The 22327-nt window shown below is 41.7% G+C and overlaps 1 protein-coding gene across 23 annotated transcripts in view; it reads right to left on the reverse strand.

The window, feature by feature from the left end:
- Nucleotides 1–22327, reverse strand: part of KIAA0232 (KIAA0232 ortholog) — a 99339-nt gene that overhangs the window by 9858 nt on the left and 67154 nt on the right. For 19 of the 23 annotated variants that reach the window (XM_024246065.3, XM_063723781.1, XM_063723778.1 and 16 more), the window contains 5 exons: nucleotides 15937–16003; nucleotides 14664–14745; nucleotides 8968–12250; nucleotides 6890–6961; nucleotides 1463–1571 (listed from right to left, as the gene is read on the reverse strand). In XM_024246065.3, coding sequence (XP_024101833.2) covers nucleotides 1463–1571; nucleotides 6890–6961; nucleotides 8968–12250; nucleotides 14664–14745; nucleotides 15937–16003 — 3613 coding nt within the window. The remainder of the gene's footprint in view (nucleotides 1–1462; nucleotides 1572–6889; nucleotides 6962–8967; nucleotides 12251–14663; nucleotides 14746–15936; nucleotides 16004–22327) is intronic. The other 4 variants (XM_024246066.3, XM_063723788.1, XM_054553689.2 and 1 more) reach the window with 1 other exon arrangement.

Consider the following 22327-nt stretch of genomic DNA (forward strand, 5'->3'; position numbering starts at 1 on the left):
AGAATTATGTAAAAGAAAAGCTTGAGAGCACCTTGCACGTAACCAAGGCTGTCCAGATATGAGCTAATGGTAGGGCAGCAGCAGCAACGGGCCTTTAATAAATGCTGTTCAATCAACGAAGACGCTAACAGTGAAGACCCAGCTCTACACTCTCCTTATGACCCAGCTGAACCTCTGGGAAGGAGGAAGGCAGGGTCTTGGGAAGCTGTCTGTGGCTACAGACCAGAGAACAGCAAACGCTCCACTCCTAAAGAGTCAACCTGGCCAATCCGGCCTTCCATCCCATCAGCTATAGCCCATGCTGCCGAGGGACGCCAGGGAGGCTTTCTGAGGACAGCGCAGGTGTGTGCAGGGCATCGTGGCTAGTGAGAGAAGTCATTTGGCTCCACACTAACTACATATTCGCTGAGGGGATGTGACAAACACGTGAACCCGTAAATTTAAATGCAAGAGATTTGCATAACCCCTTCAGGGCTCTGACAGGAGACGGTTGTTAAATAAATGTGGTAGCCAATAGAAGCCCACGAAACCACAATCTGGACAAGTTGAACTTCTTGAGCTAATCAATTCTGGTTGCATCCTTAGTTCCTACTTCTCCCAAAATTTCAATTCAGGGTTTCTTAACAACTTCTGGGTGTCTACCTGGAAGGCCTCACAGACTGCTCATTCAAAAAATACCCTAAACTAAAATCTTCCTCACCGTATCAGCGCCCACTCCTGTCTCCCTCTCTATCTAGACTCCCATAACTACTCCTCATAGAAAGTAATCCAACAAACTCCTCCTCTACAAAACCTCTCGGTCCTGTTTCCTTTTCTCTGTCCCCGCTTTGATTGCCTCAGTCCAGGCCTTTAGCTTATGCCTCCCAAACTACTGCAAGAGCCTAAAACCCTGGCCAATACCCTTCGGTTTTTCAATTCCATTTCCACTCTGTTACTAGAATTGTTCTAAACAACATCTGTCCTTGACAACCTCCAATTTCAATCCTATGAACGGCGTTCCCTTCCTGCATGTCAGACGCTACCTAACCTAGCCAAGCCCTGAAACCTTCTGACAGGCTCCTGCCCTGTCTGTCTCTCTCGCGTCAGCTATAACTCAGCTGAGCCATGGGGCCCTGTGCTTTCCCCTGGCTGCGACCCTCCTGCCTCCGTGCAGGTAGCTCTCTTCACAGGGACTGCCCGCTATTTCCTCCTCAGTGACTCAGTGGTGGCTTATACGCACCTCATCCATGGTCAGTAATGCTTGGATGTATTTCCATGCCTTTCCCCTCTATCAGATTGTGGCTGTTTCAGAGCAGGGCCCAGTTCTCATTCCTCTCTGTGTCCCCAGTGCATGACAAAGTGCTACCCACACAGAAACCTCTTGGTAAATGTTTCTTGGACTGATATTCACAGAAAAAGAAATTACTGCTCTTAATAAATTACAAATTGGAATGAATAAATGAACCAACAGAGGTCTCCTTACCTTCACACTCTGATGCAGGAAAAAGAGGAGAGTACAAGGCTTTTTCCCACCAGGTCTGTTTTTCTTGACTTCTATTCATTCCTTGTATATCAGTGTTCAATACAGGGAACTGTTTAGATTAAACCAAATATAGAAAAAGTTTATAAACTTTCAGGTTAGAGGAAGAATATTCAAGCATTATTAACTATAGATTATAAACCCAGAACTTTTAAACTGGTGAGGTTTTTTGGTTTTTCTTTCTTTCTTTTTGAGATAGGGTCTGGCTCTGTCACCCAGGCTGGAGTACAGTGGCACGATCTTGGCTCACTGCAACCTCCACCTCCAGGGCTCAAGTGATCCTCCCACCTCAGCCTTGCAAGTAGCTGGGACTACAGGCGGGAACCACCATGTCTGGCTCATTTTTTGTGCTTTTTGTAGAAATGGGGTTTCCCCATGTTGGCCAGGCTGGTCTCGAACTCCTGAGCTCAAGCAATCTGCCCAGCTTGGCCTCCCAAAGTACTGGGATTACAGGCATGAGCCACCATGCCCAGCCAACTGGTGAGTTTTTATACTGTTCTGAAAAAAGTGCATTTTAAAAGCCAGTGTGTTCAGTGTATAAAGAAAGTATTGCTTAAGAAGTACTTAGATGGGAAGCAACATGAAAATCTTAACTAAAAAAACTCTTACAAGCCAAAAATATAATGTAACAAAAACGCTCCCAAGCAAGGCAAACTTCTAGATTCCACAACTGCATAGAGATAACGGGGAAGCCCTGAGCCTTTACTGGCATGAGGTGCTCTGAAGAGAACAGGGGGAACCCTCTTCTCCCTCATATATTCAGGCAGAAGTAAGTAAAAGAAGAAAATGGAATCAAAGAAAATTCTTTTTTTTTTTTTTTCCAAGACAGAGTCTCACCCTGTCACCCAGGCTGGAGGGCAGTGGTGCGATCTCAGCTCACTGCAACTTCTGCCTCCAGTGTTCAAGTGATTCTTGTGCCTTAGCTTCCCGAGTAGCTGGGACTACAGGCATGTACCACCACCCTGGCTAATTTTTGTATTTTTAGTAGAGACGGGGTTTTGCCATGTTGGCCAGGCTGGTCTCGAACTTGTGACCCTCAGGTGATCTGCCCGCCTTGGCCTCCCAAAGTGCTGGGATTACAGGCGTGAGCCACCACGCCTGGCCCAAAGGAAATTCTTATAGGCACAGTTATTGACCTAAGTGTCTTAAAATTATCTTGCTTAGGTGCGAACCAGAAGGAAACTAAGGCTAAAACCAAATTACAAATTCAAATTCCATGATTCAAATTTAAAATAGGAGATAGCCATCCAAATGAGATGAGAGAATGATTCCTGAGAGCGGGAGTGACTCACATCCTTCACATCTGGAAGTCGCCCAGGCCCAGAAGAGGGACCTAGCCTGAACCCAGGCTCTGTCCTTTCCCAGTGGGATTCTCAAGTCCTGGCTGGGCCCCGCCCACCTGCTTGGCCAGTGAGAACTGGATAGTGTGGCCAATGGCAGACAGACAACAGTTGTCATCAGTGACCAAGAAGAGTCCTTGTAGTGTGGCCAATAGAAGACTTGTGGCAGCCTCAGTCACCATGTATACCTGGCATGCTGGCAGTCAGGGCAACCCCCTTCAGCGTGCCTTCCTCACTGTGCCTCAGAGAGTGAGCCTGCCACCAGCTCGCCCAGAGTGAGGCTTGGCCACTGCATCTTTCTACCACCCACATCCTCTAATACTGTGTTCTCAGTAGACATCTGCTCAGTGGAGAGGCCTGTGAACACTGCACCCATCTTCATTGTTTTAAAAGACATTTCACCACGTGTTCAAGTTTAAAATCTAAAGTGTTTTAGAAACAAATTGTTCATCAATTTCCTGATAGGATTTTCTTATGCTTTTAACTTAATTATTTATGGGTCTAAAACTGTTCAATTCCGTAATGAGTGTCTGTTATGTAACTAAAAGGGAAACACTTCAAACTTTTGTTTTCACTTAACTTTTCGGAAACACTCCTAAGTCAGAAACTGAAGAATTGTACTGTCTACCCACAGTAGTCAGTTAACCTTTGCTATTTTCTCCTACAGCTTATCCTAACAATAAAAATTGGTACTGCTATTAGATAAACAGATGCTAGGGCCAGGGGAACGGACAGGGCTGGGCTTCCTGCAAACAAGGTGGCACCACGCAAGGCCTGCAGTTCTTCCAAGGTGGCTAACAGCACCTGTCATGCAATTCCCTGCACTCTAACGCCTCTTTAGAAAGGCCTTGCCTGTCCTGTGAGATTACTTAGTGCTACTCAGGGGGAGCAAGGAAGGTGCCCCAGCCAGAACTCTCTCCATCACCTCCCTAAGGCGCTATTGAAGATAAATGGATTTAGAGGTTAACAGGTTCTTATTTGAGAAAGAAAAGGCTCTTTGCAGGAATGATCAGTTTAAATACACCGCTTATCTTTTCATCCTTTCTTGAGGATTAAGATCAAGAAAGGGAGTGAGTTCATGGTGGGGGATGGGACAGGTCAGGGAAAGCAGGCTGGAGGGGCCAGGCACCTGGGAGCAGGGGCAGCATGAACCAAGACGAGTTTAGATCCCAGCAGAACCCGACTGTAAGCTTCCTGAGGGGCGGGACCACGTCTTCTTCATCTTTGCATCCCCAAGTACGGGGCCCCGCACAAAGCAGATACTCAGTGTCTGCTGACATGAAGAAAAGTTTCCGCCAGGCCAACAGTCTCTGACTATCTCATACATCATTTCTTCTCTCTCTTGCTGAAACCACTGTGAAGGGCACACCAGTTTCTACCATAAATTTGGGAGTCTTTTTTCTGCATCCTCCATTTGAATGTCAATTCCTATAGCAGGGACTTATTTGTCCCGTTTTATACTAAACATATTCAAGGAATATGCATCTTGTTATGACATCTCTCCACTCAGTCATTTATAACTTTTAGGCTGGATCATGCTACGTTCATCTAATACATCATCTAATGTATTAATTCAACTTCTGGTGTAGCTGGGAATGAAAAGAATGAAGAGACAATGGAGGAAGCTGAAAGCAGATCAGAAGGTCGCTGTCATGGACAGGCAGGCACAGCAGCGGCTTCAGTGCTGCCCTCCCTTTCCTGCCAGGCATCCTCTCAGCTCACTCTCTTACCTCTAAGTATTTCCTTAAATTGCACCTTGGTGAGGAAGCCTGCTCTCACACCGCCCATAACACAGCAAACTCTTGCGATCACTCCCAACCCCAATGCCCCTCGTCCAGCGATCCTCCTTTCCAACAGCATTTACATTGTAATACACTATATAACTTAACATGTTTATTGTCAGCTCCCCAAGGTGGGATGTGACTCCACCAGCACCAAGAGCTTTGTTACTTATTCCCAGCACCAAGAATAGTACCTGACGGAGCAGGTACATAAGAAATACTTGATGAATGAATGAAACAGTGAAAAGAAGACATAAACTTAATCCAAAAAGCCTAACCAGAAATGTTTTTAGCAATAGATGTAAAATTGAGAAATTCTTTAGAAGGTGGAAGCTGGGTGAAGGAAACAAAGGCTTCACAGCTGTAAATTCTCACAGAATACTCCTAGTTTGGGTAAAGAGAAAGGTGCTTGGTTTTAGTATTACTCTGGGAATCTTGCCCCTTTGCCACAATCAGCTCTCATTTGAGCCACACCAGGAAAAGCAAGACTTCCATGTACCTTGTTCTCTGGGAAGGAAGAAATGAAACATCAGTGAAGAGATACTGAGTGCAACAGAGACAAACAAGAGACACAGAACTGCTGGTGTAAGTCTTCCTCAGTTCACAGAGGTGCAGAGTGGTAGAAAATGCTTTGCCTGTCCCCCACACTGGGATCTGGGGCAGCTGTCTCACCTCTTAGAGCCTGTGTCTTTAGAAGGGGGGAAAATAACCTACCGCATGAGGTCTACATGGGCATCCAGTAGGATAGTGGTGACAGAAGCCTCTACATAGATGGGCCGGGTGGCACATCACCAGGATGACCCCTGACTCCCACTCCTTCTTTACTCATCAGAGCCTTCCTGTCCCTCCAGACCTGCTGACCTCCACAGCACAGTGAGCTCCTCTCCTGAGTGGACTGAAATTCCCTGAAGACACCAAGTAAGCCTTTTGCTTATTTTCTGTGCCTCAAGGTGCTTGGTACTAAGTTGGCAACCAAGGAAACGACAAGAACATTTTCACCACAAATGTATGTCCAGATACCAAGGCACACTGTGTCCTTCATCTGTGCTACTCTTAACCGTATGGTTTATACTCCAGAGACCGTGAGATCCCTGTTCACAGCTGCCCTGCACACATCAGCAGATTCAAATCTTTTTACCCTTGCTTCTGCTGTTCCTTCTGCCTGGATTGCCCTGCCTCCGTCCTTCTACTCTGGACACTCAGATATGCTCAAGAAGCCTTCCTCAACCTTCACAGGCTGGGAGGGTTCTCCTGGCTTCCCACAGTATTCTGTGCCTCCTCCACCATTCATTCCACCTACAGCACCTAAAACTGCACTGGTCAAATGCCCTGAAAGATAAGGAACTGACTAGGTAGATTACGGTATATCCACGCAATGGAATAGTATGCAGAAAATAAAAAAAGGAAGGGTGATTACAGTAAAGTACCATTTCAGCAAAAAGAAAAAATAGAAGAAATACATGTGAACATTTACTTGTTTATACGTGCAAAAAATATCCTTGGAGAATACATCAGAACTCACTAGTGCTTGCTGCTAGGGAGGAAACCTTTCACTGTGTATGTACATATACACTTGTAACTTCTGAATTTGAACCATATGAATAAATTACCTATTTCAGTTAAAATAAGTAACATGGTACAAGTTGGTCATCTTCACTATGCTGAATTCTGTATGGGCAAGGACAAAGTCTTATTCATCCAGGACACCTACTTTAGCAACAGGCATGTAAACAGGTATTCACTAAATGTTTGCTGAATTGAACTACACTAAACTTTTGAAAATAATCATATTATTTTCATGCTCTTAGACACCAGTTCTATCAGAAATCCTACATTTTCATCATCTAGGTCTGAAATAGATGGGGTTCTACTGATCTTTAAACACGCCTCCCAGATTGCTTTCTGAAAAGACTGTACTGACTCAGGAAAAGGGTCGAAGGCACATCCTCTTAAAAGCACCTTTCAGACTGACCAAGCAATGTGACAGAACAGAAAGATACAGGTTCTAGTCCCAGGCTGGCCCCAAACTGTCCCTTCAGGTCACTCTCTCAGCCTCCTCCATATCTCAGATGAATCTATGAAGTAAGCTTGAACCTGGCTTCTAAAGTCTAACAATGCTGCCAAGAGAGCAGTACTGACAACATCTAAACTATCAGACAATCCCAAAATGTTCTCTGGGAATTTTTTTGGCAGCTAAGACCTTTCAAGGAAACCCAGAATTCTGATAACACATAAATACATCAACATACTAGAAAGCGAAGGAATATGGTAGTGGTATGATGTAGAATCTTGCTTCTTTCCTCTTTTTCTTTCTTCCCAATCTGGAACCAGGTGAAATACAAAGTACATAAAGGAATATTTAAGGATGAAAAATGGGGCAATAAACAAACAGATAAAGGCTAACAATATTATTGGGTTTTTTTCTTAGCAGTGTTTCAATGGGATTAAATTCATCCTCTACGGGTCTCCAGGTAGCTGATTAGAGCAGTGACTCTCAAGTCGCCTGGGGGCTTCCTAGAATCACAGGCAAGCAGTCCCACACCTGGGCACTCTGATGCGACAAATGAGTAAGGCATGGTCCACAGCCACAAGGAGCTTATAGTCCAGGATATAAATAACTCACGAGAAATGGAAAATGCAATCAAAAAGAGGCATAAAGTGCATGAAAATTACGAGAGGGGCAAAATTAATTCTGATGCAGAGTGGGGTTGGAGCAGGGGAGAGAGGGAATTAGGGAAAGTGTCAGTGAAGGAGGTGGTATATGAAATAAGTCTCATGGTATGGGTAGGATTTGGATGCGCAATGGTGGGTAGGGTGTGCAGGACAGTTGGGAGGAAGTGCAACACTCATCTGCTCTCTGGCCACAGGTGGCATGGCTTCTAAACACCTCCATCTCTTTTTTTCAATAAGCTGGGCCGGACGCGGTGGCTCACGCCTGTAATCCCAACACTTTGGGAGGCCAAGGCAGGTGGATCACTTGAAGTTAGGAGTTCAAGACCAGCCTGGCCAACCTGGTGAAACCCTGTCTCTACTAAAAATACAAATAATTAGCCGGGCGTGGTGGCACATGCCTTTAATCCCAGATACTTGGGAGGCTGAGGCAGGAGAATCACTTGAACCTGGGAGGTGGAGGTTGCACTGAGCTGAGATCGCACCACTGTAACTCAAGCCTGAGCGACAGAGCGAGACTCTGTCCCCAAAACAAAACAAAAACAAAATTAAATAAGCTGTTTCTGGAGAAAGGCTAGGCACTCACATATCGAAAACAGTGGAAAAGTGGGCAGACTGCTATGCTTTTTTGTGAAACAGGTTATTGTCTTAAGTGTTATTTCTTGTACAATCAGTTTAACCTCAAGCCATTTCTTGGGCATACAGTAGAGAGGTACAATGACTCTCATTAACACAACTTAATATGATCCTCATTCCATAGCCTTAACATATAATCCACACAGCTTCTGGAATATGTACTTTGTATAAAGCAAGATACATCTATATAGGTTCTGTAGAAGAAATTTTGTTGCATTTGGGCTGTGGGTGAATTTCTACATGTACCACAATGTATTTTTGAGAACTCCATAGAGATACAATTTGTTTTATATGTAAAACACAAGTTTTGATAAAGTGATCAACTTCTAAGAGTCAGTTAGACAGACTTGCTACACTTTAATAGCAGCCACTTCCTGATTCATCAACTTTGAATGTTAGAACACTTTCATGTTAGGTTTTTGCTTTAAGCACAATACATGTATGTATTTATTTATTTATTTATTTTTGAGATGGAGTCTCACCCTGTCACCCAGGCTGGAGTGCAGAACACGATCTCGGCTCACTGCAACCTTCGCCTCTCGGGTTCAAGTGATTCTCCTGCCTCAGCCTCCCAAGCAGCTGGGATTACAGGTGCCTGCCACCACGCCTGGGTAATTTTTGTATTTTTAGTAGAGACGGGGTCTCACCATGTTGGCCAAGCTGGTCTTGAACTCCTGACCTCAAATGATCCACCCACTTCGGCCTCCCAAAGTGCTGGGATTACAGGCATGAGCCACTGCACCCGGCCAATAACATGCATCTTAAGACAACACATAGGAATCTTACATCCTGTGATTTTTAAAAGCTTTTTCTCTCCAGAAAAACTCTACTGTCTAGTTCAAATTTATAAATATCAAATCCATTTTAAGTCTTTACATGTAAAATTAGAACAACTTAAGTTTTAAGACATTTAAGCTAATTTCCCAAAAATTTAACCCTATCTTTCATTGACTGGCATGTCTGTTCTTGGGTTAAACTCTGATCAAATCCTTTTGTCAAATACCAACATGCAGACACATACCTCTTCCAGCTGTCCCGAAGAAACTGGATTATCTTCATAAGCAGGAAACTGACAACCTGCTTTGCAACCACAAAAATTATTAATTTCTTCCTCGCATTGTGCCATTATTTTACAATTTGCTTCTGAGCTTTCTAAATCTATTTCCAGGGATTCATTCATGCTACATTCCAAACACTGATTTTGCTTTCCTACTGACAGAATCCCAGTTGATTCCTCCTGGGAATCCAGTGATGTCTGAGCACTCTTTTCCATCCCAGATTTTTTTAACCTGGGAAGGAATTTTCCAGACTCAAGCTCTGATTTTCCATAGTAATGGCCTTCTTTCTCTGCATCTTCTTCCAGAGGTTTGAGATCTGCCTGCGGATCTTCGAATATATCAACTTGAGAAGGAATGGGAATATTTGCTTCATCTTTCTCAGACTCAAATTCTGACTCGCTTCCTCCTCCTGGGGACAGTTCGGATGCAGAAATTGGGCGAAAGTGAGTCCTAGGAGAGATCCGAATAGCCCTGTATTGTGTTCTGTCAACACCACATATCCTGGGGTGAAACACTTCACTGTCTGAATCAGAACAGAGGATTGATTTCGGTTTAAAACTGGGGCTGAAAGATGCAATCCCTTCAGGTTCAAATGAGCATTCTACATGAAGAACTTGTGAAAATGGATTGCTTAAGTCAAAGGAAGAAAATGAGTATTCAAGTCCAGGATCTTCGACTTGAAAGTTGCCACAAGCTCCTAGTAAGTCTTCATGGAAGATAAAAGAAAATCCCTTATTTAACCCATTTTCCCCACTCTTCGGCTGATCATTCTGTTCAAATGACACGAAGGGTTTCCATAACTGCCTGTGCCCAGGAGCAAAACTGTTTCCTGGGGTCATAAAGACATCTGTACCAGCTATTGTCACAACATCAGAAGCTGCACACTGTAACAGACTTCCTTTTGTGTGACTAGGTGGTACGACCGCCCATTCCCCATCACTATTGAAGGTTTTGAGTTCTCCATAAACTCCTCCAAGAATGAATGTGTTTTCTTTATCTTGGGCTACATCCCAGGGTTTAGAGGGTGTTGTATAATCACCACCATCCACGTTTGATAGCTCACTAGAAGCAAATGCTCTTTTCTCCAGGCTCTCTTTCTGTCCCTCCCACAGATGGTACTCTGACCGCCGCACAGCCTTATCAGGCTCCTGAAGGGTCTCCAGTTCAGCTTCAGCATCTAGACAGCAGCAGTAGTTATTTACATCTGCCGAAAACAACTCAGCATCAGTTCTTTCTATTTCTACTGTAGCCACAGAATTTGTGTCTGCCATCTTTGTCCAAATGTCTTTAATAACCCCTGAGCTGTAGCCATCTCCATGTGGACTTTCATTACATACTTGTGTAGTTTCAAAATTTTTGTTTTCTGTTTTTTGTTCTAGCTGAATACCACAGACGGATTCTAGTTTAGATGTTTTTTTGAAAACTAATGTAGGAATCTCACCTAAAGTTCTACTGTTTTGCTGGCAAGTTTCATCTTGCAAAAAATCTAGAAGTTCTTCATCTACATAACTTGACGAGACTCTAGGAACTACATAATTAATATCTTCGGCATTAAACTGTGTGGATTCTTCAAACTGAATATTTAATGTTTCATTGTCTGAACGTGTTTCTTCTGAATGGGACCATGGACTACAAGTTCTTGTTGAAAGATTAGAACAGTGTTCATTTTCTTCAAAGGCACTATTTTTGGTCCATATTAGCAATCTAGACTGTGTTTTCCCAAGCATATTAGCACTAGAATCTGTATTTTCATTTCCCAAGTTGAGTGTTTCAAAAGAAAATGGTAAAACAGAATTACTGCATTGCACTTCAAACACTGAAAAACAAGAGTTTATACCAGATCCTTCATTAATATCTGAAAAGAGCTCTTGATTGCCAGCAAGCAGGTGTGAATTGAGCACTGTGCTGTCTAAGATGGGAGAGAGTCTAACTGGAGAGTCTCCTCCAAAACTCTCCCCATCAGCATCACCGGAGCTGGATGAACAGCACTCCCAAAACTGAGCCAGATTGCCAAGGTCCTGCAGGAATAAGCCCTCAGCACCTACGGAGCTGGTAGAATCTGTCCATATTGCACGTTCCCCTTGCAACTCCATACCATCTAACACTATGCAACATTCTGCCTCAAAATCTGTGTTCTCTTTGCTTTTTTGTCGAATCATATTCAAAATCCGACTTTCTCCTTGCATTGTTTCTGAGGCACCAGGATCCAACATGGATTGATCAATATCCACTTCATAGAAGTGCGTTAATTCTGACAGATGAATATCATCTAGGTATTTATTGTCCTCTGGTAGAGAACATAATGAGGTCCCAGTGAGGTCAATATCCTCATTTATAACTGCAGGCATTTCTACAAAATGACCATCAATGAAAGTACCTGCTGCGAGGTATGTTTTATGAAGATTATTGTTGCTGATACAAAGACCATGCACTGATTCAGACAATTCTTCCACTGCCTCTGATGTCAGATCACTTGTATCTTGTCTGTTTCGGTATGTGGTCTCTAGTTTACTTTTTCTGCTCAGAGGAACAAAATATTCAGCAATTGGCTCGGTGTACCACAAGGGCTCCTCTTTATACTCTGTGTCATTTCTGTTCTCCATGTACAGGTCTTTTCCTTCAGTGCTCCCAGGATCTTTTCTCCCTATTTCTTTTAAAGGTCTCTTACCCCGCTTGCACAGCTGTTTGACAGAACCATTGCTGCTACTGCTACTACTTCCAGTATGAATGTTTCTTTCAGCCTTTTCACCATGCTTCAAAGAAAGCCTGCTTTGCCCATTCCGCCCTTTTTTGTTTCGAATCTCTCGTGCCTTGTGTCTTACTTTAACATACTTCATGGATGCTTTTAATTCTCCCTGATTCCCACTGGAACTTGAGCCTGCTTCACTGGAGCCAGAAGACCATGAACGAGGGCGAATCTTTCCTTCAGGTTTATGTCGGATTTGCTTTTTGTACAAGGCAGGCTTTTCTTCAGTTGTGCCATTACTAAATTTGTTTTCCTTCTCGTTTTTGCTTTTGCTCTGGATTTTCTCATGCACAGTGGTGGGTACTTCACTGCTTCTTTCCTTGGTGACTTCACTTTCACTGTTGCAGTCCTTAGGAGAGGAAGTATCTGTGCTAGCTGGTGGGGCTGTGGATGATGAAGAAGAGCTAGAGTAAGAACAGACTTTAGACTTGTTCCACACAGTCATGATTTCTTGCAGGCAAACTGGTTTCTCAGAAAGTGGTGGAAATGCTTCATAGTACCTGAAAAACAGAGTAAAGAGTTCAAAAAACGAGTATGCAGATTTTTTAGATACAGTAAAACAACATTACCAACCAGAAGAATGGAATATTTCATTTTAGTAGTGTCAACATTCACGTCATCCAAGAATCATTAACTTTACAATAATTTATAATACAGTAAAACATGCTTAAGATTAGTCCCATGCATCATGCACCATTTTGCTCAGCACTGTGATACACACTGTAAGAATACTAAGAAAATACGTAACATGACAGTTTTTATCTTCAAAGTTTGCATTTTAATTAAGAAGTCAAAAAGGACAAATAGTAGAAGAATGCAGTCTCTTCAGTAAGCATTATCTGAATTTGAATCTCAGCTAAGTCACTATTGCTTGCGACTTTAAGCACATTATTTACTGCTTCAGACTATTTCCTCAACTGCAAAATGGTGATCCTATGACTTACCTCACAAAGTTATTGTGAGCGTTGAAAATATATGCAGTTAAAAAGCTCGGTAGCAATCAGTCAAGAGTATGAGCTCTAAAGCCACATTCTCTGAGGTCAAATCCTGGCTCTCCCTGCTTTACTAGCTGTGTGACCTTAGGCATGTTACTTAACCTCTCCATAGCTCAGTTTCCTCACCTACAAAATAGAGCTAGTAATATTTACCTCTCAGAGTTGTGAGGAGTAAACGAATTAATATGCAAAATGAGTCGGAACAGCAGCTTCTTAAGTAACCGCTAGCATACTGCCTGGCATTGAAGCAGGCCCTCAGAAAGGGGAGGAATGATCACATTCAAGTATTCAGAAAGAGGATGTCAGTGAGGCCTAGAACAATGAAAGTGGGCCACAACTGAGCCTTGAAATTCCAGATTTATTCCACAAGTTTAGTGAGTACTACCTGTGAGGCCTGAGAGCCTGTGTGAGGACACGAAGACACACATGTTATGCTCACAGAATGGAAAACTAATTAGAGCTGTGATCACTAGAAATGCAGTGTAGAAAAAGCCAGGGAGGCTGGTTTCAGGGGGCTTGAAAATGAGCAAGTATTTTTGATTTGCTAGGAAACTGGGAGCCACTGAAGATTTCAGAGCAGAACAGATTGCAAAAGGAAGAATTTAAAGTCACATTGGCTACTGAGGGGACTGTTGTTTCAGAGGCAATGCTCAAGGTCACACATGAAGTGGTAAAAGGCCATGTTTTCAAAGGGCCTGAACTTGATTCTCTTTCTCAGTCTATGTCAGAGTTGACCAACAGAAATATATTTTGAGCTTCATATGTAATTTTAAGTGTTCTAGCAAGCACATTAAAAACATAAGAAATAGGTGAAATGCACTCCAGTAATATATTTAACTAAACTCCTGATATTATCATTTCAACATGTCATCAATATTTTAAAATGTTTAATACTTTACTTTTTTTTCATATGTAGTCTTTGAAATCCAATGAGAACTGTCCACTGACAGCATATCACGGTTTGAACCAGCCCCATTTCAAGTGCTCAGTAGTCACACATGGCTTGCAGCTACTGTGCTGGACAATAGAGGTCTATACAAACCAAGGAAATGCTATTTTTTTCTTAGGTTTCAGAGGTTCGAAAGATTAAAATAAAATGTATAATAGGGAAGTCTGTTCATAATGCAGATTATTTTAAGACTAATTATTTACAAAGAAAATAATAAAAGTATCTTTAGGAAGGTTTGGCAGGTCAAGGATTTGCCTATGTTCCCTTTGCAGTAAACAGTGGGAACTCAGTGTTCTTGCTTGTGAACATGGATAATCATTTCTTTTCTTTCTTTCTTGTTTTTTTTTGTTTGTTTGTTTCGTTTTTTGTTTTTTTATAAGACAGAGTCTCGCTCTGTCGCCTAGGCTGGAGTGCAATGGCGCAATCTCAGCTCACTGCAACCTCTGCCTCCCAGGTTCCAGCAATTCTCCTGCCTCAGTCTCCTGAGTAGCTGGGATTACAGGCATGTACCACCATGCTCAACTAATTTTTGAGACAGGGTTTCACCATATTGACCAGGCTGGTCTCGAACTCCTGACCTCAGGTGATCCACCTGCCTTGGCTTCCCAAAGTGTTGGGATTACTGGCATGAGCCACTGTGCCCGGCTGATAATCCTAATTTCTCACAGCTGTCTCAAAGGGCTGTTGTGAATATTAAAGGTAATAGTACATACATAGACTTAGCAAATAATAACCTGTGTTTCACTCATTTGTTCCACAAATATTTATTGAATATGCACACCAAGGACAGAACCATCTTATTTCACCTTTGAATTCTCAGTGTCAAGCATATAAGCACTCGATAAATGTTTCTTAAATTATATATAATGAAACTAAACGAGATGACAAACAGAAAACGGAAACCATGTAGCAGTTATTCATTTCATTTTAACAAATGCACACTTTATTACTGAATACAATCTTACATACATTTCCACTTGATCCTTTGCTGGAGGGGATAATTCTGCCTCTGGAGAGGGAGACCCCTCTAACTTTTTGTGAATCTTCTCTTCTGTTATGAAACAAAAATTAAGAAAGATTTGTCTTATATCTAGTTAATAAATGCCCATGTATTTCAAAGTTTCTCAACTAATTTTAAAAAGAAATAGAGACTTTGGTGCTTAAAAGGCAAACTCGATACCGATCTTTTTAATAAAAATCTATTTTTTCAGTGTGCCAGAGGGAGTTCTCCGATTAAACCACATTAGCATCAGGCCAAGAGGTGAGAGTTGTTCATCTCGTCACTGATACAGTGCTCTAGAGGCACTTAATTAAGAGACTGAAGTCCCCTGTGTACTTACTAATTAGACCAGAAGGACAGAACATCTGTTTAGATTCCAAAAATATTTTCTCACAAAACTCTATACTCATAGACTTTACATTGACTCATCTTGACTAAAACTAATCTGTAAAGAATATTCTTTATTACAATTTGCTCTATTACTTAACATGTAGGTGAGCAAGGGCTATTTGAATTAAAACAGGAAAAAGGGCTATACCTTTAGTTTAGCCTAGGATATGCCTTAGGTTACAGATAAACTGGGCCCTGAAGAGGCAGGCTCAAGGCTTGGTGGGCAGCAAAATGACCATGAAGAGGGCAAGGAAACAAGGATCCTTACCCTCAATATGAAGGTCTCATTCTTAGGGATTGCAGAAAAGTTAGAAAAAGTATGAGGAGGATTCATATATCGAAAAAACTAAATAAGCTTGCCAAGTCTGTGTTTCCAAAAAAGCTGAGTCAAAACAGAAGTCCCTTCCAAACCTGAAGTAACTCATGTCTTAACATCTTAATTTAATGTCTCAATAGCAGTCTTAACATCAACAGGAGGATATTAACAGAGGGGCAAGGATGGGGAAAGGAAAGAGACAATATTGTTCCTGATCTCTGAGCTTCAACTTGAAGCCAACAACAATAACAAAAAACCCAAAAAACAGAAAACCATGAAGTGTTTCCTATCTCTGAGGGCACCTGTGGACTAAGTCCCTCCCTTGGTTGCAGGAATCTCTATGAGTGACTGCTGGGACTGACACAGAAGCCACTAACAGAGCTGCAGATGGAGCATGAGGCTGGCCTAGTGACACACACTGGACACAAAGACTTTGTTCTGGTTGTTTTCTTTTCTGATCAATTCTAAGATTTTCCCTAATCCAGATTCCTCAGGGATGTAATCCTGGCATGTGCGTGCAGTGCTTTTGACCTCACCTTGCTTACTCTGAAGGTCTTTCAGTCTGGAGCAGAGCTCCTCCACTAAAGTCTCGATACCAGAGCTCTGCATGACAACAAAAAGACACATTAGGTTACAGCCAGGTATGTACAAATCAGGTATTTGTATACTTTTGTCTTAATACGTAGGTTTTACAAATCATCCACGTTCCAAAATAAATATATTACCAATATTTATGTGAATACTACAGTTTAAAAATTATAGGTTTGTAGATACAAATTGGTATACCTGCTTATTACTAATAAAGCATATTAAATGAAACTTAGTGATAAAATGTGAACATATTCATGTACCTCCCAGAATAGCTTCTGTTTTTCCAAAGGTGTGTCATCTTGCTTGTGGGGCAGATTTAAGGGCCTAAATGTCCATCATATGACCAAAAGTCAGTCACCATCAAAAAGAGTATTAAATATTTATGTGAGCGAGATCTTATACCAGACTTAAAACAAAGGAAAATCACAAAACCTCATCTTAGTTCTCTAGGAGCTCACACCCTGAAAAAAAAACAAGGTGATTTTTTTTTTCTGTTTTAAAGAAACATGAACACTCATGATTAAAACAACAACAAAAGTCCAGAAAACGAAGCCAATATTGCACATGTGAAAGCTTTGTCTTCTTTTCAGCATCTGGACCAGATTATCGACTTCTATACAAAGCTTGGGAGTTTAAAATTTAAGGAGAGTACATAGAAGAGTCTGGATTTGGGAGGGTAAAAGTAAGAGTCAACCTTTAAAGAAAAACGAATGTTGAAAACAGGCACAAGCAAATAATCTTTCATTACGTAGACTTTAACTTTTAAGAGTCTCAATTTCTCACAGGAAGAAAAAATTTTTTTTACAGTGGACAAAAAAAGTCAACGTATTTCTCAGAAACTTTAGATTTATTCAGTGACCAAAGTCCTATTTAAACTGGAATCAAGTCTTTATTGGTGGGCATAACTCAAACAGATGCGCGTGACGGAGAGTTCTGCTAAGCCAGTGCCCTCACTAGGCCTTGACGGGCTAAAAATAGAACTTCACCCCATTCACTTAACTCAAAATGACTCAGCACAAATATTATAGATATCCTAAATAAGAAATCCCACAGTTACACAGTTTGAGTAGCAAGAAACAGATTACAATGAAAACAGTTAATTGTAAACATCTAGAGTTACATTCTGTCCACGTCATACCACAGCTTTTAATAGGAAGATAGAAAAATAGGCCAGACAAGAGTTGCCCTTTCCTTTAAAAACACTCTTAAAAACCATGGCAGATATTAGTCATAAACACTGTTCAACCACAAACAGTTGCACCAGAAAGCACCTGCTTACCATAATGCTCAAGGTGTGACAAGGACGGCAATTATATTCCATTTCCTTCGGATCGTGAAACCAACACCAGTGTCAGCTGACACACTGCATACTGTTCTGTACAGCAAGCCTATGTCACTAGGTTTTTAAACCTAGGGCTAGTCTCCCAATGCAGAACACTGAACCTCTAGGGATCACTTATTAAACGTCTTCCAATACTCTAAAATGGGGTCCCATTTAATCAGAATGGTCATTACAACCTAGTGACTACATATTTTTTCACGCTTTGTCTTAGAAATTAATTACATATACACACATATTTTTATTAATATATGAGTAAATATGTATACTATATATGAGTGATATATATATATTTGCTGTCATATATAAACATATATTTTTTTTGCTCTCATGTTTAAACAGCAAAATAAGAGCTTACTCCTTACTCTCTGTGTAAAAGCAAGCTCTACCAACCAGGTTTTTCTGTTCTTGACTACCTGTAGCATCTTATATATTTTTTTTAAAAATCGGCTGGGCACAGCGGCTCACACCTGTAATCCCAGCACTTTGGGAGGCCAAGGTGGGTGGATCACTTGAGGTCAGGAGTTCAAGACTAGCCTGGCGAACATGGTGAAACCCCGTTTCTACTAAAGATACAAAAAAATTAGCTGGGCGTGGTGGCAGGCACCTGTAATCCTAGCTACTTGGGAGGCTGAGGCAGGAGAACTGCTTGAACCCAGGAGGTGGAGGTTGCAGTGAGCTGAGATCGTGTCATTGCACTCCAGCCTGGGCAACAGAGCGAGACTCGGTCTCAAAAACATAAAAAAAATAAAAAATAAAAAATAAAAAATCATGAGAACCCTGGGTCACCATCACAGCAAGCTGGGAAGCATAGAGGCACAGGAGAAGCTGTCATCACCCTTTGTTGTCTCCTGGCAGGTGTTCCAAAGTGTTAATTTACAGCTTTAATGAGAAATTTTTATTCACTTTCCCAATTATATAAACCATTAGAAAATATTAATAATAAAATTTCAGTAGCATAGCATATCCATAAGGCCATTCAATAATATTTTGAGAGCCTACAGTATCTTAAAAAACAAAGAAAGATTAAGTGATATCTTAATAACAGCTCTAAGGGAGCACAAGCTGTAGGTGAAAAAATGCCACCATTCTACCACTTAAGTCATGAAGTGCTTTTCCTAACTGTAAAATGGATAATATCCCCCATCTTCCAGTACCCAACACATGGAGAACACTCTGCAAACCATTAAGAGCACTCGAAAATTCAAATTATAGTACTCTAAACCTGCAAAGTGGCGAGCCACATACAGACACTGGCAAGTTCCAGGACACGCTCAGTGAGCAACCCTCAGAATGCACGGCCAGCCAGCCACTAGTTTACCACTCACTGGCTCATTCATGCACCCAGTGAACAAATGGTTATGAGGACCCCTGTCCTCCTGAGATTCACATGATAATCACTCTAATTTCTCTGAGAAGAGGACTCAGTGGAATGTATTTGGGTTTGGGGCTTGGAGTCATGCTGGCCTGGGTCTGAATTCTTGCCCTGCTACATTCACTGGGCAGCAAAGGACATGTGTGCCACTTCCTCTTTCTGGACCCAAGAATGCCACCACTTCCCTCCCAAGATTCAGCAAAAAAAGCTAACATGACACATGTGAGGCATCCAGAGTCCCTGTCACCTTAGTCACTTAAATGTTGGTGTCATTTCTAGATTTTGTACGTCTTTAATTTTCTACAATCTTGTTTTTTGATTCATCACTTCAAAAATGCCTTTAATTTCTGCGATGATTTGATTTTGAGGTTGGAGGAATAAAAAGATAATTAACCTAATGCATACCACCAAAACCCCTCTGGATTCTCCCTGGACTTCATGGCCTGCTCCTTCTCTCTCTGACCAACGCTAGGTTCTTGCTACTGCTACACTCTCTGCTCCTGGCTGTGGGGTGGGGTTGAAGAGTTAAATGATGATGGAGACTGAGCCTCGGTCAAACACAGCAACTGGTGTCCTATTACTTCATGAGGGTCTTATTTGTTCCCTGACAAATTCCTATCATTTCCCATCCCTACAACATTTCCAGTATTTCTCCATCTTCTGCATACTTCACATCCTTCTCAACTTGGACCTTCGTTATTAAGTGTAAAGTAAAAGAAAGGCAATTTGACTTATTCTGCCTCATCTCTGCTCTCCATACTCAAAGGTTTCTGTGCCATATTAATCATCTTACAGGTTTCTCTTTTATGGAGGGTTCATTTAGACTGGATATTCCCTAAATGCCGGACAGGTGCTGCCATAGTGTGATCACTAACCTACATGATACTCAGTGTTAAATGCCTGTTCCATTTGCACATGGCTCAATGGAGTCAAAGAGATCTGGTTCTAAATTTCACCCCAGGGTTAACCACATGACCCTACATAAATCATTTACCTATCAAAGCCTCAGTTTCTACATCTGAAAAAGGGTGCTAGTATTATGGACACATTTCCTAATAGCTGGTTACTGAATTTCCTGTACTGGTCCCCTAATTTCTTTTGTCTCCTGTTTACCATTTCTTCATCTTTTTGTTCTACTTTCTGGAAGATTTCCAGAGCTGCCTTCCAAACCATCTATTGAGTTTTTCATTTCTATTATCATGGTTGTAATTTTTAAAGGCTCATCTTGTCCCTCAAATGTTTCTTCTTTACAACAACCTCTTCCTCGTTGAGAAATCTTCCACACTTCTATCTTTGGAAGATAAACCTATTTGTCAGTCAGGCACCAGAAACGGAAGGGGGAATCACTCAGTCCCCAATTTTCATTATGGTGTCTCATGCTTTTCCTCAGGGACGCCTAGTATCCCAAAGTCCAGAACCTGTCTACTCAATCTCTCCAGAAAGTAACTGTCAGAGGAAAGGCTGTTATTCTGGTGCCCCCAATGAATTGTGCCTCCCAGCACTTGCCCCTAGGTTGGGCCCCTCCCACAGTGACTGGGTTTCACAATAAGATGTTGCCGAGTGTGACAGATGCCCTCCTGGAATGCTACCTTCTGAGTCTTCTCCATCTGCCATGTGGGGAAAGGTCACAGCTCCCAGCCACGCTTGCTGAAGCACCAGTCACATGAGGAAAGCAATCCTGGGTGTTTCAGCTCCACCTGCCATCATAGACCCCAAGCAAGAACAGCAGAAGAACCTCCCAGCTGAGCCCTAGCTAACTCACAGAATTGTGCGCAAATAGTTGTTTCAAACCACTAAGTTTTGGGGTACTTAGTCATGCAGCAATAACTGAAGCACAGGCTTTCAAACACTCCTATTTTCAGCCCAGCCCTGCACATGGAGCTCTTTTACAGTTTTTCAGATCTTAGTCTTTAGTTTTAAAGCAGAGTTGGAAGATTAGTGGTAGGAAACCCCACTAGATACTGATAGAATGACTACTGGTGATCATAGTAATCATTTTACTGGAAAGCAAAGGATCAATTCCATAGTTTAATGACTGGGAGTTTTAAAAACCCCTTTAAAATTTAGAACTAAATTAATGTTAAGCAAATAAGCAAAAGAGCACCAAGTGAGAAGACTGAGAATATGTGCCAGGGTTCACAAACTCATGCCTTCAATAGCCAGAGAAGCAATACAAAGTGAAAAAAAACTCCTCTAAATAAAAAGCCATTTCTGCCAAGGCCCCTGTATGAGAGCTGTGATTCCTATCCTTGAACACGGAATGGTCTACAAAAATTGGCCTGTCTGCAGCTCTCATGCACATTTGCTCTCTAGAAAATGATACAGAGTAGGAGAGAAGTATCCAATGGATAAATATCTTCAAACATGATCTAGGGCACAGATTATGTACTCTTTAGAATGCTGGAAAAAAAAGAAGGTTAAAGTTTTCAACAAAAAATAGAGGATATCAAACTGTTATAATAATTAAATAACGTGATCAATCGAGGCTTAGAAAAAGGTAACCCTGCTCTTTAGCAGGGTGATGTAACATAAAGGGAACATGACCTGGACTTATGAGACCTGCTGTGCTGTGTGAAGCTGGACAAGTTATTTAACTTCTGAGCCTCCATTTCATCATTTTACAAAAAGAGGAAAATACTTCAACTTGAATTAAGTCCTTCAATTTTCTTAGTTCATTATAGCACCTTACTGATTTAGGCAAACTCCTCCTCGATTTTTTTTTTTTTTTTTTTTTTTAATTTTTGAGATAGGATCTTGCTCTGTCACCCAGGCTGGAATGCAGTGGTACGATCACAGCTCACCATATCCTTGACCTCCAGGACTCACATGTTGCTCCCACCTTCTCAGCCTCCCAAGTAGCTGGGGACTCAGGCGTGTGCCACCACACCTGGCTTTCTTTTTTTTTTTTTTTTTTTGCAGAGACGTGGTTTCTGCAAAACCCCATCTCAAACTGGTTTCAAACTGCCAGGCTCAAGCGACCCACCCGCCTCAGCCTCCCAAAGTGCTGGGATTACAGGCATGAGCCATCACACTCAGGCAAACCCTATTTTTTATTATATGCAAAAAAGTCCTGTTTCTTACTTTCACATGGAGATGGCAGTTTCTTTTCCCTTTAGATATCTAACCAGTAAACTTCCTGAAGGATATTTGGCTACAGAAGCTCAGAAAGCTATGAGCTGAATGTCTGGATACTATTTGTTTCACTTCGTGGTTCAATTAAGAAGAACAGTCAGAACTTAGACCAGTTATTTTTAATCTAGGAAGGATGAACTCTTAAGGAGGCCACTAATGGGCATGTAACAAAGTAATTCATATAAGAAAAGTTTAAGTATAACATTCTGGTTAGGTCCATAGCTTTCATCAAATACTCCAGTCTATAAGGCTGTGACAGTTACAAAAAAACACTGATTTCAGTCAAGGAATCTGATGCCTAAGTATACATGCAAGAAAACGTACTGTACATACGCACAAGGATAAGCATGTAAGAATGTTCCTTTCGGCCAAGCACGGTGGCTCACGCCTGTAATCTCAGCACTTTGGGAGGCCGAGGTGGGCGGATCATGAGGTCAAGAGATCGAGACCATCCTGGCCAACATGGTGAAACCCCGTCTCTACTAAGAAT

The sequence above is a fragment of the Pongo abelii genome, chromosome 3, assembly GCF_028885655.2.
Source record: "Pongo abelii isolate AG06213 chromosome 3, NHGRI_mPonAbe1-v2.0_pri, whole genome shotgun sequence".
Lineage (NCBI taxonomy): Eukaryota > Metazoa > Chordata > Mammalia > Primates > Hominidae > Pongo > Pongo abelii.